Here is a 19017-nt window from a genome sequence, read left to right on the forward strand (position 1 = left end):
TTTGGCCATGTTTCCCAGAACAGGCATGTGCTAATATTGTCTCACATCAGCAAACACTTGTTCCAGGTCACATATACCAATGACTTGTTGTTTCAACGTTTTCATTCATATTGAAGATATTTGGCAACGTTTCCCAGCACAGGCATGTGCTAATAGTGTCTCACATCAGCACATACTTGTACCAGGTCACATATACCAATTGCTTGTTGGTCTAGCATTTTCCTTTGAAGATATTTGGCCATGTTTCCCAGCACAAGCATGTGCTAATAGTGTCTCACATCAGCACACACTTGTACCAGGTCACATATACCAATGACTTGTTGTTTCAACATTTCCATTCACTTTGAAGATATTTGGCCATGTTTCCCAGCACAGGCATGTGCTAATATTGTCTCACATCAGCACATACTTATACAAGGTCACATATACCAATGACTTGTTGTTTTAACATTTCCATTTACTTTGAAGATATTTGGCCATGTTTCCCAGCACAGGCATGTGCTTATATTGTCTCACATCAGCACACACTTGTATCAGGTCATATATACCAATGGCTTGTTGTTCCAACATTTCCTATTCACTTTGAAGATATTTGGCCATGTTTCCCAGCACAGGCATGTGCTAATAGTGTCTCTCATCATCACACATTTGTACCAGGTCACATATACCAATGGCTTGTTGTTACAACGTTTCTATTCATTTTGAAGATATTTTGCCATTTTCTCAGCACAGGCATGTGCTAATATTGTCTCACATCAGCACACACTTGTACCAGATCACATATACCAATGACTTGTTGTTTCACATTTCTATTCACTTTGAAGATATTTGGCCATGTTTCCCAGCACAGGCATGTGCTAATAGTGTCTCACATCAGCACACACTTGTACCAGGTCACATATACCAATTGCTTGTTGGTCTAGCATTTTCCTTTTAATATATTTGGCCATGTTTCCCAGCACAGGCATGTGCTAATATTGTCTCACATCAGCACACACTTGTACCTGGTCACATATACCAATAACTGGTTGTTCCAACATTTCCATTCACTTTCGAGATATTTGGCCATGTGTCCCAGCACAGGCATGTGCTAATATTGTCTCACATCAGCACACACTTGTACCAGGTCACATATACCAATTACTTGTTGGTCTAGCATTTTCCTTTGAGTATATTTGGTCATGTTTCCCAGCACTGGCATGTGCTAATATTGTCTCACATCAGCACACACTTGTACCAGGTCACATATACCAATGGCTTGTTGTTTCAACATTTCCATTCACTAAGAAGATATTTAGCCATGTTTCCCAGCACAGGCATGTGCTAATATTGTCTCACATCAGCACACACTTGTACCAGGTCACATATACCAATGACTTGTTGTTTCAACATTTCCATTCACTTTGAAGATATTTGGCCATGTTTCCCAGCACAGGCATGTGCTAATATTGTCTCACATCAGCACACACTTGTACCAGGTCACATATACCAATTGCTTGTTGGTCTAACATTTTCCTTTGAATATATTTGGCCATGTTTTCCAGCACAGGCATGTGCAAATATTGTTTCACATCAGCATACACTTGTACCAGGCCACATATACCAATGACTTGTTGTTCCAACATTTCCATTCACTTTCGAGTTATTTGGCCATGTTTCCCAGCACAGGCATGTGCTATTATTGTGGCACATCAGCACACACTTGTACCAGGTCACATATACCAATGACTTGTTGTTTCAACGTTTCCATTCATTTTGAAGATATTTGGCCATGTTTCCCAGCACAGGCATGTGCTAATAGTGTCTCACATCAGCACACACTTGTACCAGGTCACATATACCAATGACTTGTTGTTTCAACATTTCCATTCACTTTGAAGATATTTGGCCATGTTTCCCAGCACAGGCATGTGCTAATAGTGTCTCTCATCAGCACACACTTGTACCAGGTCATATATACCAATGACTTGTTGTTTCAACATTTCCATTCACTTTGAAGATATTTGGCCATGTTTCCCAGCACAGGCATGTGCTAATAGTGTCTTTCATCAGCACACACTTGTACCAGGTCACATATACCAATGACTTGTTTCAACATTTCCATTCACTTTGAAGATTTTTGGCCATGTTTCCCAGCACAGGCATTTGCTAATAGTGTCTCTCATCAGGACACACTTGTACCAGGTCACATATTCCAATGACTTGTTGTTTCAACATTTCCATTCACTTTGAAGATATATGTCCATGTTTCCCAGCACAAGTATGTGCTAATATTGTCTCACATCAGCACACACTTGTACCAGGTCACATATACCAATGACTTGTTGTTTCAACGTTTCCATTCATTTTGAAGATATTTGGCCATGTTTCCCAGCACTGGCATGTGTTAATAGTGTCTCACATCAGCACACACTTTTACCAGGTCACATATACCAATGGCTTGTTGTTTCAACATTTCCATTCACTTTGAAGATATTTGGCCATGTTTCCCAGCACAGGCATGTGCTAATAGTGTCTCACATCAGCACACACTTGTACCAGGTCACATATACCAATGGCTTGTTGTTTCAACATTTCCATTCACTTTGAAATATTTTGCCATGTTTTCCAGCACAGGCATGTGCTAATAGTGTCTCTCATCAGCACACACTTGTACCAGGTCACATATACCAATGACTTGTTGTTTCAACATTTCCATTCACTTTGAAGTTATTTGGCCATGTTTCCCAGCACAGGCATGTGCTAATAGTGTCTCACATCAGCACACACTTTAACCAGGTCACATATACCAATGGCTTGTTGTTTCAACATTTCCATTCACTTTGAAGATATTTGGCCATGTTTCCCAGCACAGGCATGTGCTAATTGTGTCTCACATCAGCACACACTTGTACCAGGTCACATATACCAATGGCTTGTTGTTTCAACATTTGCGTTCTCTTTGAAGATATTTGGCCATGTTTCCCAGCACAGGCATGTGCTAATAGTGTATCTAAACAGCACACACTTGTATCAGGTCATATATACCAATGGCTTGTTGTTTCAACATTTCCATTCACTTTGAAGATATTTGGCCATGTTTCCCAGCACAGGCATGTGCTAATAGTGCCTCTCATCAGCACACACTTGTACCAGGTCACATATACCAATGACTTGTTGTTTCAACATTTCCATTCACTTTGAAGATATATGGCCATGTTTCCCATCACAGGCATGTGCTAATATTGTCTCACATCAGCAAACACTTGTACCAGGTCACATATACCAATGGCTTGTTGTTTCAACATTTTCATTCACTTTGAAGATATTTGGCCATGTTTCCCAGCACAGGCATGTGCTAATATTGTCTCTCATCAGCACACACTTGTACCAGGTCACATATAACAATGACTTGATGTTTCAACATTTCTATTCACTTCGAAGACATTTGGCCATGTTTTCCAGCACAGGCATATGCTAATAGTGTCTCTCATCAGCACACACTTGTACCAGGTCACATATACCAATGACTTGTTGTTTCAACATTTCCATTCACTTTGAAGATATTTGGCCATGTTTTCCAGCACAGGCATGTGCTAATAGTGTCTCACATCAGCACACACTTGTACCAGGTCACATATACCAATGGCTTGTTGTTCCAACATTTCCGTTCACTTTGAAGATATTTGGCCATGTTTTCCAGCACAGGCATGTGCTAATAGTGTCTCTCATCAGCACACACTTGTACCAGGTCACATATACCAATGACTTGTTGTTTCAACATTTCCATTCACTTCGAAGACATTTGGCCATGTTTCCCAGAACAGGCATGTGCTAATAGTCTCTCTCATCAGCACACACTTGTACCAGGACACATATACCAATTACTCGATGTTTCAACATTTCCATTTACTTTGAAGATAGTAGGCCATGTTTCCCAGCACAGGCATGTGCTAATATTGTCTCACATCAGCACACACTTGTACCAGGTCACATATACAATGGCTTGTTTTTCCAACATTTCCATTCACTTTCGAGATATATGGCCATGTTTCCCAGCACAGGCATGTGCTAAAATTGTCTCACATCAGCACACACTTGTACCAGGTCACAAATACCAATGACCTGTTGTTTCAGCATTTCCATTCACTTTGAAGATATTTGGCCATGTTTCCCAGCACAGGCATGTGCTAAGAGTGTCTTTCATGAGCACACACTTGTACCAGGTCACATATACCAATGACTTGTTTTTTCAATACTTCCATTGCACTGCGACAATATTTGGCTATGTTTTCCAGCACAGGCATGTGCTAATATTGTTTCACATCAGCACATACTTGTACCAGGTCACATATACCAATGACTTGTTGTTTCAACATTTCCATTCACTTTGAAGATATTTGGCCATGTTTCCCAGCACAGGCATATGATAATATTCTTTTACTTCAGCACACTTTTGTCCCAGGTGATATATTCCCATTATTTGTTGGTCCAGGATATTCTCTTCAGTGTGAAGTTATATGACTATTTTTTACAACAAATTTTGTTCAGGCAACTTAAGCCAATGATTTGATTATTTTTTTTTTCATTTTGGCCATAATTGCCATTAAACATATGTCTCCACACTCATGTATGCAAGACCAAGGAAAACATTGTTTACTTGCATATTCCCTGCAAGCCTCCATTTTATAAAAAAATTTGGAATCTCAGTCTACTCCCAATTAATTAACAACAATTGTGTGCCATCTTGACTCTATGTACTTGTGATTTATCAGTATGTAATTAATTAATTAAAGTAGATGATGAGTCTAACTTTTTCTGAGCACCAATTATTAATGTTGTTCACACTTTCTGTGCAAACTTTAGTGAGCTAGAGGACAATATACATGTGAATGGTAGTGGTTTTGTTGAAATAAGTAAATACATTTGATATATATTTTTAAAATCAATATAAAGTTACCATAAATAATTATATTAATTTATTATATTAATTTTGATGATAGAATAATGATAACAATTATTTGTATTTATTAATATTATTTATTATGATATAGCACATATATTTCTGTAGTTTTCATGTTGAACTTTGTCAAAGGTTATCATGTTCAATGGCAAGTATAAAAGCCTTTATTTTTATCATTTGCTCAAATGGATACACACTTTCCCTATAAAACAACAACAATGATATCAATATTAAATAATGTGAAATAACTAGGAAAATAGCTATTTTGTTTCATAACAGATATATAACAAAGTAAGCAACATCAACTGCTTGTTGTTGAAATCTGTATTTGTGAATGTTATTTGATTTTTCTAATATTCATGATTTCTTCATAATGATATTTTTAAGTATACTGCTATACATAAAATTTCTCACTAAAATGTTTAGTCAACATTTAATCAGTCTAGTTATTTTAACCATTTCAGACAGCAAAGGTGAAGGCTGAAGCCAGAATAGAAGCACTGAGGCAGGCTGGAGGTTGGTGGCTTCATAAAATGTTGATTCTTCAGTTTTAAATGAGTCACATTCTGGGAAAACTGGGCTTAATCCATTGAGTCATGTTCTGAGAAAACTTGGCATAATGCATGTGCGTAAAGTGTCCGCAGCCGGCACAGGCTAATCAGTGACAACACTTTCCGCTTTTATAAAAATTTTCGTTTAAATGATGTCACTTTTTTGCAAAAATAAGGCGGAAAGAGTCGTCCCTGATTAGCCTTGGCGGACTGCACAGGCTAATCTGGGACGACCTTTTACGCACATGCTTTATGCCAAGTTTTCTCAGAACACGACTCCATTATTAATGGGAAGGGTCAAACACACATGCCTTAAACCTGATTTCCCTTAGTGCGGCTCAACTTCACTGTTTATTGCACAAAGCCAAATCATTTTTCTTTATTGGCATACATATAGGCATTTTAGTTCTTTATTGGCATACATATAGGCATTTAAGTTCTTTTCAGGAGGTTGAAACCCTTGATTGGAAAAATTATATAATTTGTTCCTTTTTGTGTATAAAAACCACCTTTCTGATATTGTTGTTATTTCTCAATACCATCATAGTGGGCAGACTGAATAGTACAGTTCCGTTGTTGGTTGTCATACTCTGTATAAATGTGCAGGTTCAAAGTTTGAGGCTAAAACAATTCTCAAACAAGCACATTTTGGGATTAGAATTTATATGATGGATCAAAAGAATGTTAATGCTTCTTACTTTCAAGCAAGAATGTTTATACCTGTATATTCAATATTCATATGTGTACAACATTAATGTATATGTCTACAATGTGAATACTGTTTTTAGCTCATCTATTTTTTGAAAAAAAAAAAAGAGCTATTGTCATCACCTTGGTGTCGGCGTCGGCGTCCAGTTAAGTTTTGCGTTTAGGTCCACTTTTCTCAGAAAGTATCAATGGTATTGCATTCAAACTTGGTACACTTACTTACTATCATGAGGGGACTGGGCAGGCAAAGTTAGATAACTCTGGCGTGCATTTTGACTGAATTATGTGCCCTTTTTATACTTAGAAAATTGAAATTTTTGGTTAAGTTTTGCGTTTAGGTCCACTTTTTTCAGAAAGTATCAATGCTATTGCATTCAAACTTGGTACACTTACTTACTATCATGAGGGGACTGGGCAGGCAAAGTTAGATAACCCGGGCGTGCATTTTGACAGAATTATGTGCCCTTTTTATACTTAGAAAATTTAATATTTTGGTTAAGTTTTGTGTTTAGGTCCATTTTATTCCTTAAGTATCAAAGCTATTGCTTTCATACTTGCAACACTTACTAACTATCATAAGGGGACTGTGCAGGCAAAGTAATGTAACTCTGACTGGCATTTTGACAGAATTATGTGCCCTTTTTATACTTAGCAAATTGAAAATTTTGTTAAGTTTTGTGTTTAGGTCCACTTTATTCCTACAGTATCAAAGCTATTGCTTTCATACTTGCAACACTTATTAACTATCGTAAGGGGACTGTGCAGGCAAAGCTATGTAACTCTGACTGGCATTTGGACGGAATTATGGGCCCTTTATACTTAGAAAATTGAAAGTTTGGTTAAGTTTTGTGTTTTGGTCCACTTTACCCCTAAATTATCATAGATATTGCTTTCATACTTGGAACACTCGCAAACTATCATAAGGGTACATAAAAAGGACAAGTTGCATAACTCTGGATGTCATTTTTAGGGAATTATGGCCCTTTTTTGACTTAGGTACTTTGAATATATGGTTAAATTTTGTGTTTCGATCCACTTTACTTCTTAAGTATCAAGGCTATTGCTTTCAAACTTCAAATACTTTCATGCTATCATGAGGTTACTGTACCTGGCAAGTTGAATTTTTACCTTGACCTTTGAATGACCTTGACTCTCAAGGTCAAGTTATTAAATTTTGCTAAAATTGCCATAACTTCTTTATTTATGATAAGATTTGATTGATACTTTGACAAAACTACTCTTACCTGACATACCACAATAGACTCCACTTAAACCATCGCCCGTGCCCCCCCCCTTCCCCCCCCCCCCTCTTTTTTTTTTTTTTTTTTAAGATCATCTCACAAATGACCACCACACCCTCACACTATACCACCCCCATCCCACCCCCTCCCCAAATTTTTTTTTTTGAGCGGTTAAAAAACAAAACTATTTATTTTGATTATTTTATGTTTGAAATACCGTCCAACCATCGCACCCAAGAATCCCCCCCCCACCCCCCCCTTCCCCCCCACCCGAATCCCCCCCCTAATTTTTTTTTTTTTTAAGATCATCTCACAAATTACCACCACACCCTAACACTATACCCCCCCCCCCACCTCACCCCCCCAAATATTTATTTTTATTATTTTATGTTTGAAATACCGTCCAACCATCGCACCCAAGAATCCCCACCCCCCCCACCCCCCACCCCCGATTTTTTTTTTCCCTTTTTTCGCATTTTTGGAAGATAATGTAATAAATGTCCACACCCCCACACTATGCACCCCTCTTCACTCCACCCCTCCCTCCTTTGTGATTGAAAATGAGAGTCCCTTCACCTTTAAAAAGAAAATAGATGAGCGGTCTGCACCCGCAAGGCGGTGCTCTTGTTTATATATTTTTTAATAGAAAAAACAACGATATCTGTCTCAATTTTCTACAGCAGACCACCAGTTTGATCCTTGCCTCCAGACTCCAAGTGTGGCGGCGATCAAAATGAAGATGTCTAAATTTTAACAAAACGGAACTGATTTTTAATTTGTAACTTAAGCAAAACATTTACACATCATCCTTTTTGAAAAAATCAAACTGCTTTCCAAATCTTGAACTATGATTAAACTAGTATTGCCTCTATGAAACAGAAAGAAATTAGTTTACAAATCATTCCTTTGACAGCGATAAACTTTGAAACTGACTTTTTAATTAAGCCTTGTTCTGTGAAAACCAGGCCTAATGCATGTGCATCATGTGTTGTTGGTGATAAGCCTGTTCAATCAGGGGCGACACTTACTGCTTGTATGTTTTTGTTTGTTTAACGGAAGTCTTTTCTTACTGAATTATAAAGTTTAAAAGGAAAGTGTCGTCATATATAGCCCTAAGTGATTGCACAGGCTAATCTGGGATGACACTTTTCTAACATGCATTAAGCCCCGTTTTCCTAGACTAGGACTCAAATGATCAGTTTGTGTTGCAGTTGATGTGGAGGTCTGGTTGTCCAGCGTCAACATTGAGGGTCAGTCAGCGGATGAAGAGTCAGATCTGCAACGCACTCCAAGTCGTACCTCCATCAAAACTGACAGCTCGGGGGTAGGTGTTATGATGATTGGCAGCAATCTTTTGTGTTTTTTTTTGGGGGGGGGGGGAAGATAACCAATCTGAAAGGGTATATTTTGGGGGGGGGGGGGAGATAACCAATCTGAAAGGGTATATTTTTTTGGGGGGGGGAGATAACCAATCTGAAAGGGTATATTTTGGGGGGGGGGGGGGGGAGATAACCAATCTGAAAGGGTATATTTTTTTTTGGGGGGGGGGGGTGAGATAACCAATCTGAAAGGGTATATTTTGGGGGGAGGGGGAGATAACCAATCTGAAAGGGTATATTTTGGGGGAAGGGGGAGATAACCAATCTGAAAGGGTATATTTTTTTTGGGGGGGGAGATAACCAATCTGAAAGGGTATTTTTTTGGGGGGGGGGGAGATAACCAATCTGAAAGGGTATATTTTTTTTGGGGGGGGGGGAGATAACCAATCTGAAAGGGTATATTTTTAGGGGGGGGGGAGAACCAATCTGAAAGGGTATATTTTTTTTTGGGGGGGGGGGGAGATAACCAATCTGAAAGGGTATATATTTTTTTTTGGGGGGGGAGATAACCAATCTGAAAGGGTATATTTTTTTTGGGGGGGGGGAGATAACCAATCTGAAAGGGTATATTTTTTTGGGGGGGGGGGAGATACCAATCTGAAAGGGTATATTTTTTTTGGGGGGGAGATAACCAATCTGAAAGGGTATATTTTGGCAGGGGGGGGGGAGATAACCAATCTGAAAGGGTATATTTTTGGCGGGGGGGGAGATAACCAATCTGAAAGGGTATATTTTTCCCCAAATGACAGCCTTATATTCCTAAATGAAAGTTTACAAACAAAATAAATAAAACAAAACAATTAAATAAATTTCAACATTAAATTTTATTGCTATCCAGCGCTTATAGTTGAGCCTTACTTAATATTATATAGAAAACACTTATTCTCAATTTTAAAGTATTTGTCAGCAGACAATACCAAACTAATTTTTCAATTTAAGTCAAAACAAGGTGATTTTTCCCAATCAAAAGGGCCTGACCCCATTCCCAAAATGGTAAAAAATTCACTGCTTGTGTATCAGATATAAGTTGTGAATCAAAAATAATTGTTTTCTTTGTCTGTTTGAAACTGCTCAGTTTGTCTCATATATGAATCAAAATACTGTTTAATTGGGCAATCAAATATCACTTTTTTATTATGCCCCGAAAGGCTTCGGGGCATATAGTGATTGCACTGTCCTCCTGTCTGTCCGTCACATTAAAAAAAAAAAAAGCTCATGACTTCTATGTCGCTTCAGACCTTCATATTTGGTATGCATGTGTATATAGATAGATAGATAGATTTATTTCGGCATAGGAAGCATATACGCAGTTCACAACATAACATAGAATAAAATAATAAGCAATTATTAAAAACTATATCATGTACAATAAACTATGACATGCTCACCAAACCAAGGATAACACAAAAAAGAGCATCCCTTATTTCCACTGAGGTCCTTATTATTGGTGGCATGACAAAAAGAGGCAGACCTTAAACATAAATATGTTGACCTTAAACATAACTATGTTCATAGTAAAATAATTATTTAATGAAATAAAAAATATATATCACCGTTCAAAAGAGATCAAACTAATTATCACAGTAGTGCTCAGAAAATATGACAGGAGCTGGAAACTAAGATCAATTGATAATGTTATCAATTATTGCAACACATAGATATTTTGACAGTTGTAATTTGATGATATGAGGTATCATGAATTATCTAAATTAAATATATTGCTAAAATGTATGTTATGAAGTATGAACTAATAATTATTAAAAATAAAAACCTAAGCCGAAGTTAATATCTGCTTATTGAAAGTGAAAAGATACACATATATAACAAATTAAATATTTATCATTAAATGACTTTTAATGGCAACCTTAAAGCCTTCTAACCTGTTGACCTCTGTGAGTGACTCAGGTAAAGAGTTCCAGAGTTTAATGCTGTTAAAAGAAAAGGATATATGGACAAGGCCTTTCCATACGCACACAAATGTTGACCCCTTTGACCTTGAACTTAGGGTCCGTGTTTAGGTTTTGAAATCTGCGTGTAGGTTTCGAAAAATGCTCATAACTTCTATGTCGCTACAGATGTTAACTTCATATTTGGTATGCATGTGTATATGGACAAGGCCTTTCCATACGCACACAAATTTTACCCCTTTGACCTTGAACTTAGGGTCCGCTTTAGGTTTAAAAATCTGAGCTTAGGTTTCGAAAAATGCTCATAACTTCTATGTCCCTTCAGATGTAACCTTCATACACTGTAACTCCAATATAAAGCTCTCCGTTATAACGCTGAATCCAATATAACGCGGATGGGTCTTTGATCCCGTTTTTTCTCCAACCTTCCATTTCTGATTCAAATCCCTTTTTTTTACCCCTTTGACCTTGAACTTAGGATCTGCTTTAGGTTTAGAAATCTGAGCTTAGGTTTCGAAAAATGCTCATAACTTCTATGTCCCTTCAGATGTAACCTTCATACACTGTAACTCCAATATAACGCTCTCCGTTATAACGCTGAATCCAATATAACGCGGATGGGTCTTGGATCCAGTTTTTTCTCCAACCTTCCATTTCTGATTCAAATCCATGTTATGCAACTTCATGTATTTTCAGACAATTCAAAGATGGCGGCGATCACATCTTGATTGCTTTATACAAGCGTCCGTTGAACCAATTTTAATCGCTTCGAGGTTAAACAACACAGACAGCTTATTGGTGTTAATCAGTTTGTAATGTCAATAAAGGTGTGAACAACTCGCATGTCAGTGTTTATTACATGTACTCCCTATCAGAGCGGTTCGGTGCGCTAATTTCAATAAGTTAAGTGCAAGCGGGATAATAATAAAATAAAAGTTATTCAAAATGATAAAAACATTCTTACTTGGATATGATTGCAGTTTGACTATATTAAAGGAGGGGCTTTGAAATATACTGAGCACAGTATAAAACAAGTTTTTCTGTCATTTCATTATAATTCTATTTAGTCATTTAATCTTTCAGTTCGTGTACAAGAAATTAATTAAATAATCCAGACGATTTATATACATGCTAACGCAGTGTAATTGTTAACAGAGATTCACTTTCATTTTTTCCCGGTATCAGAAAGTCCCCGGAAAGCACGTTTTTTGCATAACGGTGTATGGCGCAATAAAAAATTTCTTTGTATTGCATTGAATCTAAATTTAAATTCGCTCGTCCAATGAAACTTGTGCCCCATAATGCACTGTTCTTTTTACACTGCTGAAATGGCGCATGCATATATAGTTGTGTTTGTGAAATTCATAAACATATTTATTGTCATAAATGTTCAAAATTATTATATATTTTTTTAAGTGAAGTTGTAACTTGATTGGATTATCGGATAAATGTGCACATTAGAAAAGCGGTATGTATACTGTTATCGATGCGATTCGGTTGATATGCATGTATTTGCGGATGACAACACAGCATGGTTTTGATAGCCCCCTGCAATAAATGAGCTCAAAACTTATAACGCTGATCCGTTTATAACGCTGTTGCGTGGCTTGGACCCCCTCATCTGCGTTATATTGGAGTTACAGTGTAGTTAATATGCATGTGTATACTGACAAGGCCTTTCCATACGCAAGCATATTTTTACCCCTTTGACCTTGACCTTGAAATTAGGGTTCCTGTTTAGGTTTCGAAATCTGCGTTTAGGTTTCGAAAAATGCTCATTACTTCTATGTCACTTCTGATGTAACCTTTATATTTGGTATGCATGTGTATATGGACAAGGCCTTTCCATACGCACACAAATTAACCTTGAAGTTAGTATCAGCATTTAGGTTTTGAAAATTTGTTCTGTTATTTAGCTGTCTTACATAACTATCAAAGTGTTTTTCGGGGGCATATGTCATCGTATGGAAACAGCTCTTGTTTACACAATATTTAACATTTTTAACTGATTATGTTTTAGCCTATAGAAGACTTGGAGCCTACGTATACTCACTATGATGACGATGATGACTTCGGAGATGAACCATTTGATGTAACTGTGGGCGACTACTCATTGAAGAGCCAGTCCATACGATATCCAATCAGATGCAGGTCTATCTATGACTTCCAGGTATGATAAGACATCTTTTGATGTTGTGTCTTTTATTTATTTGATAACCAATAAATATAAGTGAAATAATATGACAGACTTGAACATTTCCATTCACACAGTTTTTTTATAAAAACTGATTGAAGTCGTTAAATGTTTGTCTCTTTGAATGGTGACTTGCAACAGGATGGATGGTGGCAAAATAAATTGTCTTTTTTTTTATACCAGAACAATTGTATTTTTTCCATGAAGAAAACATAAATAAGACTATACTGGGATTACTAAGTTTTTGGACACTCAAGAACACACACTCTTTTTCGTGTCCAAAAAGTAAGATACAAAAAAATACACCATAAATATAGTGTCCAAAATTTAGAAACAATTTGACAATATACTAATTGCATAGACATTTGGATATTTTTGTATATAAAATCACCTGAAGTAATGAACTTTAATTATTATTGAACTAAAACAAATTATATCTTTATTTTGGATCTAGATGACCTCATAACGTAAATCATACAAATCAACATTGTTAAATATTGTGAACTGATTATTTTTAAATGCATAATCTTTAAGCAATTACTGGTATATAAGCAAGTTTATGAACAAAATTCATGGTTCAATGACTTCTTGCTCAATGACTCATTTGTTAGATTTTATGGCTGTGTTCAGGTTGTAAAAACACTTTTTTGATGTGTCACCAGATGGACACACAAGTGTAGAATTCTGATACAGTCAACAATCCAAAACATTTAGAGTCATTAATTGGGTTTTTTAGTCGTTTGAAAACTGTAATCATAGTTGAACTGTAGAAGTTAGCCTGAAACCTTTTTTGCGAAGAATCACTTAATCGTTTCTAGTACTTATATAAGTATTTATGTAAACTTAAAACATGGTAAAATGTGGAATTATGTAATATTTCAGTTTGTGGAGAGATAGTTAGAACACTATCTCATAAGTTTACATAAGTTATTGAAACTGGAAAAAGTAAATAAACAATAATTATAGGCTAAAACATAACGTCCCAAAATGACTTTGCAAAAAATAATTTTTTTGGAACAAAATGGTGTCAGAAAAGTTCAAGTTTTAGAAAATTAGGTGTTATTTTGGTTATGGGAATATTAAATAAGAGTTGGGTTAATTGGAAGTTTTAATTGCCAAGCTTAAAAATAGTGGAGCAGGAACAAACATACGATCTTTGCTCTTGAAAAAAGGGGTTTAATACTTGTGCATTAAGTGTCATCCCAGATTAGCGTCTGTAGTCCACACAGGTTAATACTTGTGCATTAAGTGTCATCCCAGATTAGCGTCTGTAGTCCACACAGGTTAATACTTGTGCATTAAGTGTCATCCCAGATTAGCGTCTGTAGTCCACACAGGTTAATACTTGTGCATTAAGTGTCATCCCAGATTAGCGTCTGTATTCCGCACAGGTTAATACTTGTGCATTAAGTGTCATCCCAGATTAGCGTCTGTAGTCCACACAGGTTAAAACTTTTGCATGAAGTGTCATCCCAGATTAGCGTCTGTAGTCCACACAGGTTAATACTTGTGCATTAAGTGTCATCCCAGATTAACGTCTGTAGTCCACACAGGTTAATACTTGTGCATTAAGTGTCATCCCAGATTAGCGTCTGTAGTCCACACAGGTTAATACTTGTGCATTAAGTGTCATCCCAGATTAGCGTCTGTATTCCGCACAGGTTAATACGTGTGCATTAAGTGTCATCCCAGATTAGCGTCTGTAGTCCACACAGGTAAATACTTGTGCATAAAGTGTCATCCCAGATTAGCGTCTGTAGTCCACACAGGTTAATACTTGTGCATAAAGTGTCATCCCAGATTAGCGTCTGTAGTCCACACAGGTTAATACTTGTGCATTAAGTGTCATCCCAGATAAGCGTCTGTAGTCCACACAGGTTAATACTTGTGCATTAAGTGTCATCCCAGATTAGCGTCTGTAGTCCACACAGGTTAATACTTGTGCATTAAGTGTCATCCCAGATTAGTGTCTGTAGTCCACACAGGCTAATCAAGGAAGACACTTTCTGCTTCACTGGACTTTGCTTAGAAGAGACTTCCTGTTAACGAAAAAATGAACTAGAAATGGCGCGGCAGAGGCCGACGCGTATCCCCACGCCGAATGTTTGACCTAGGTGTGCCCCAGGGTTGGTAATGGGGCCATGCATAGCTGAGATTGACCGTATTGTCATAAGAGAAGTTCATCATCAACTAGAAGTGAATTGGTGTAGAAATGAAGAAGTTATAGTAAAAGGCAATTTTGGGTGGGTGTGACATATGTGGGCAGGGCGCCCCAGGGTTGGTAATTGTGCCATGCATAGTTGAGATTGACCGTATTGTCATAAGAGAAGTTCAGTATCAATTTGAAGTGAATCGGTGTAGAAATGAAGAAATTATAGTAAAAGGCAATTTTGGGCGGGTGTGGTCTATGTGGGCGGGGCCCCAGGGTTGGTAATGAGGCCATGCATAGTTGAGATTGACCGTATTGTCATAAGAGAGGTTCAGTATCAATTTGAAGTGAATCGGTGTAGAAATGAAAAAATTATAGTAAATGGAATTTTTTGGTGGGTGTGGCCTATGTGGGCGGGCGCCCCAGGGTTGGGATTGGGGCCATGCATAGTTGAGATTGACCCTAATGTCATAACAAAAGTTCAGTATCAATTTGAAGTGAATCGGTGTAGAAATGAAGAAATTATAGTAAAGGCAATTTTGGGTGGGTGTGGTCTATGTGGGCGGGGCCCCAGGGTTGGTTATGGGGCCATGCATAGTTGAGATTGACCCTAATGTCATAAGAGAAGTTCAGTATCAATTTGAAGTGAATCCGTGTAGAAATGAAAAAATTATAGTAAATGGAATTTTTTGGTGGGTGTGGCCTATGTGGGCGGGCGCCCCAGGGTTGGGATTGGGGCCATGCATAGTTGAGATTGACCCTAATGTCATAACAAAAGTTCAGTATCAATTTGAAGTGAATCCGTGTAGAAATGAAAAAATTATAGTAAATGGAAATTTTTGGTGGGTGTGGCCTATGTGGGTGGGGCGCCCCAGGGTTGGGAATGGGGCCATGCATGGTTGAGATTGACCGTATTGTCATAAGAGAGGTCCAGTATCAATTTGAAGTGAATCGGTGTAGAAATAAAGAAGTAAATGTAAAATAACCTAAAAAAATGAGTGATAATTTCTGACGCGGCCCCACCCCAACCGCTATAACTTTTGACCCAGGGGTCAGATCAAAATTCCAAATAGTGCAGGGTCGCACATATGCTCATAGCTACCATGTGTGTAAGTTTCAAGGTTCTAGTGCTTTTAGTGTAGGAGGAGATAGTGGCCAGGACGGACGGACAGACAGACGGACGGACGGACAGACGGACGGACGGACGGACGGACGGACGGCGGAGATAACCACAATAACCCCACCTTTTTTTCAAAAAGCGTGGGGATAATAAAAGCGGAGAATGTTGTTTATGATTAGCCTATGCGGACTGCACAGTTTAATCTTGGAAGACACTTTACCCACATGCACCAAGGGCCACTCATATGTTATTATTATTATCATTATTAATGTTTTGGGTGTAGTTTACAACAGTATGTGTATGTTTGCAGGCCAGCCAACAGGATGAGCTGGACATGGCAGAGGGGGAGGAGCTGGAGATTATATCTGGTGGCGAGGGGGATGGATGGGTCAGGGTATGAAATCGATTTTTTATGTCTCCCACTATAGTAGTGGGGGACATATTGTTTTTGCCCTGTCTGTTGGTTGGTTGGTTGGTTGGTCTGTTGGTTGGTCTGTTTGTGCCAACTTTAACATTTTGCAATAACTTTTGCTATATTGAATATAGCAACTTGATATTTGGCATGCATGTGTATCTCATGGAGCTGCACATTTTGAGTGGTGAAAGGTCAAGGTCAAGGTCATCCTTCAAGGTCAGAGGTCAAATATATGTGGCCAAAATCGCTCATTTTATGAATACTTTTGCCATATTGAAGATAGCAACTTGATATTTGGTATGCATGTGTATCTCATGGAGCTTCACATTTTGAGTGGTGAAAGGTCAAGGTCATCCTTCAAGGTCAGAGGTCAAATATATGTAGCCCAAATCACTTATTTTATGAATAATTTTGCAATATTGAAGATAGCAACTTGATATTTGGCATGCATGTGTATCTCATGGAGCTGCACATTTTGAGTGGTGAAAGGTCAAGGTCATCCTTCAAGGTCAGAGGTCAAATATATGTAGCCCAAATTGCTTATTTTATGAATACTTTTGCAATATTGAAGATAGCAACTTGATATTTGGCATGCATGTCTATCTCATGGAGCTGCACATTTTGAGTGGTGAAAGGTTAAGGTCAAGGTCATCCTTCAAGGTCAAATATATGCGTCAAATTGCTCATGTAATGTCACTTCTGCAATATTGAAGCTAGCAATTTTATATTTGAAATGCATGTGTATCTCATGGAGCTGCACATTTTGAGTGGTGAAGGGTCAAGGTCAAGGTCATTCTGCAAGGTCAAACGTCATATAGGGGGACATTGTGTTTCACAAACACATCTTGTTTCTTTCAATATTAGGTATCTGTATAAGGCACTTTTCCAAACATGGAAAAATAACAAAATTCCCAATAGTGTTCCAATAAATGTTCATCTCTGGAGGCAAGGAGGATGGATGGGTATGTTGAGTAGTTTTTTATCTATAAAACATGAAATTGCATAAACCTATTGCGTCCCTGATTATGTGACGGTTAAACCATAATTTGCATTGCAGGGCCCTAAATTTGCACTTTTTACCGTCGAATATCGGTGGCATCCCCCATGAAAAAGTATACTTTTTCCCCAAATTTCAGCAAAAAATTCCTCCCTCCAAAAAAAAAATCTTTTTTTTTTTTTTTTTTTTTGTTGACTTTTATACCTATGTTGCCAGCTGGTATCGAGATATTAACCTTTGATTAAATGTATATTTATTTAAATTACATTAAAAGATAGCAATTTTAAGTGTTAAATGGTTGGTGAAAAGATCTTTTAAAATTCCCCTTTTCGCCCAAAACGACGCAAAATTCCCCCCTCTAAGGGCCCCGGCCCCAATCCCCCAAAGTGTAGCAAGGGCCCTGCATTGGCCCTCTTGTGTACCTGACAATCTGAGCTGTTGAAGTGTTAAGTATTCAAACCTTGTGTTCTCCTGATGATGGGAACTGTAAAACCATAAAGTGCATCAGACCTCTTGTATTCCTGATAATGAGAACTCTAAAACCATAAAGTGCATCAGACCTCTTGTATTCCTGATAATGAGAACTGATAAACCATAAAGTGCATCAGACCTCTTATATTCCTGATAATGAGAACTGTTAAACCATAACGTGCATCAGACCTCTTGTATTCCTGATAATGAGAACTGATAAACCATAAAGTGCATCAGACCTCTTGTATTCCTGATAATGAGAACTGTTAAACCATAAAGTGCATCAGACCTCTTGTATTCCTGATAATGAGAACTGTAAAACCATAAAGTGCATCAGACCTCTTGTATTCCTGATAATGAGAACTGATAAACCATAAAGTGCATCAGACCTCTTGTATTCCTGATAATGAGAACTGTTAAACCATAAAATGCATCAGACCTCTTGTATTCCTGATAATGAGAACTCTAAAACCATAAAGTGCATCAGACCTCTTGTATTCCTGATAATGAGAACTGATAAACCATAAAGTGCATCAGACCTCTTGTATTCCTGATAATGAGAACTGTTAAACCATAAAGTGCATCAGACCTCTTGTATTCCTGATAATGAGAACTCTAAAACCATAAAGTGCATCAGACCTCTTGTATTCCTGATAATGAGAACTGATAAACCATAAAGTGCATCAGACCTCTTGTATTCCTGATAATGAGAACTGATAAACCATAAAGTGCATCAGACCTCTTGTATTCCTGATGATGGGAACTGATAAACCATGAAATGCACCAGACTCTTGTATTCCTGATATTGGGAACTGTTAAACCATGCAATTCATCAGACGTCTTGTATTCCTGATAATGAGAACTGTTAAACTGAATATTGCTTGGACCTCTTGAGTTCCTGAAGGTTAGAACTGTTTAAATTGCATCAACTTCTTCTTTTCCT

The 19017-nt window shown here is 37.6% G+C and overlaps 1 protein-coding gene across 4 annotated transcripts in view; it reads left to right on the forward strand.

Annotated features, from left to right (window-relative positions):
* The window catches only part of LOC127842625 (F-BAR and double SH3 domains protein 2-like), a 97502-nt gene that overhangs the window by 51070 nt on the left and 27415 nt on the right, over positions 1-19017 (forward strand). For all 4 annotated transcript variants that reach the window (XR_008031797.1, XM_052372215.1, XM_052372217.1 and 1 more), the window contains exons 13-16: positions 5407-5458; positions 8654-8766; positions 12749-12898; positions 16502-16585. Coding sequence is in view for 3 of the 4 variants with exons in the window: in XM_052372215.1 (XP_052228175.1) it covers positions 5407-5458; positions 8654-8766; positions 12749-12898; positions 16502-16585 (399 nt within the window). In the remaining variant the exon portion in view is untranslated. The remainder of the gene's footprint in view (positions 1-5406; positions 5459-8653; positions 8767-12748; positions 12899-16501; positions 16586-19017) is intronic.

The sequence above is a fragment of the Dreissena polymorpha genome, chromosome 8, assembly GCF_020536995.1.
Source record: "Dreissena polymorpha isolate Duluth1 chromosome 8, UMN_Dpol_1.0, whole genome shotgun sequence".
NCBI lineage: Eukaryota > Metazoa > Mollusca > Bivalvia > Myida > Dreissenidae > Dreissena > Dreissena polymorpha.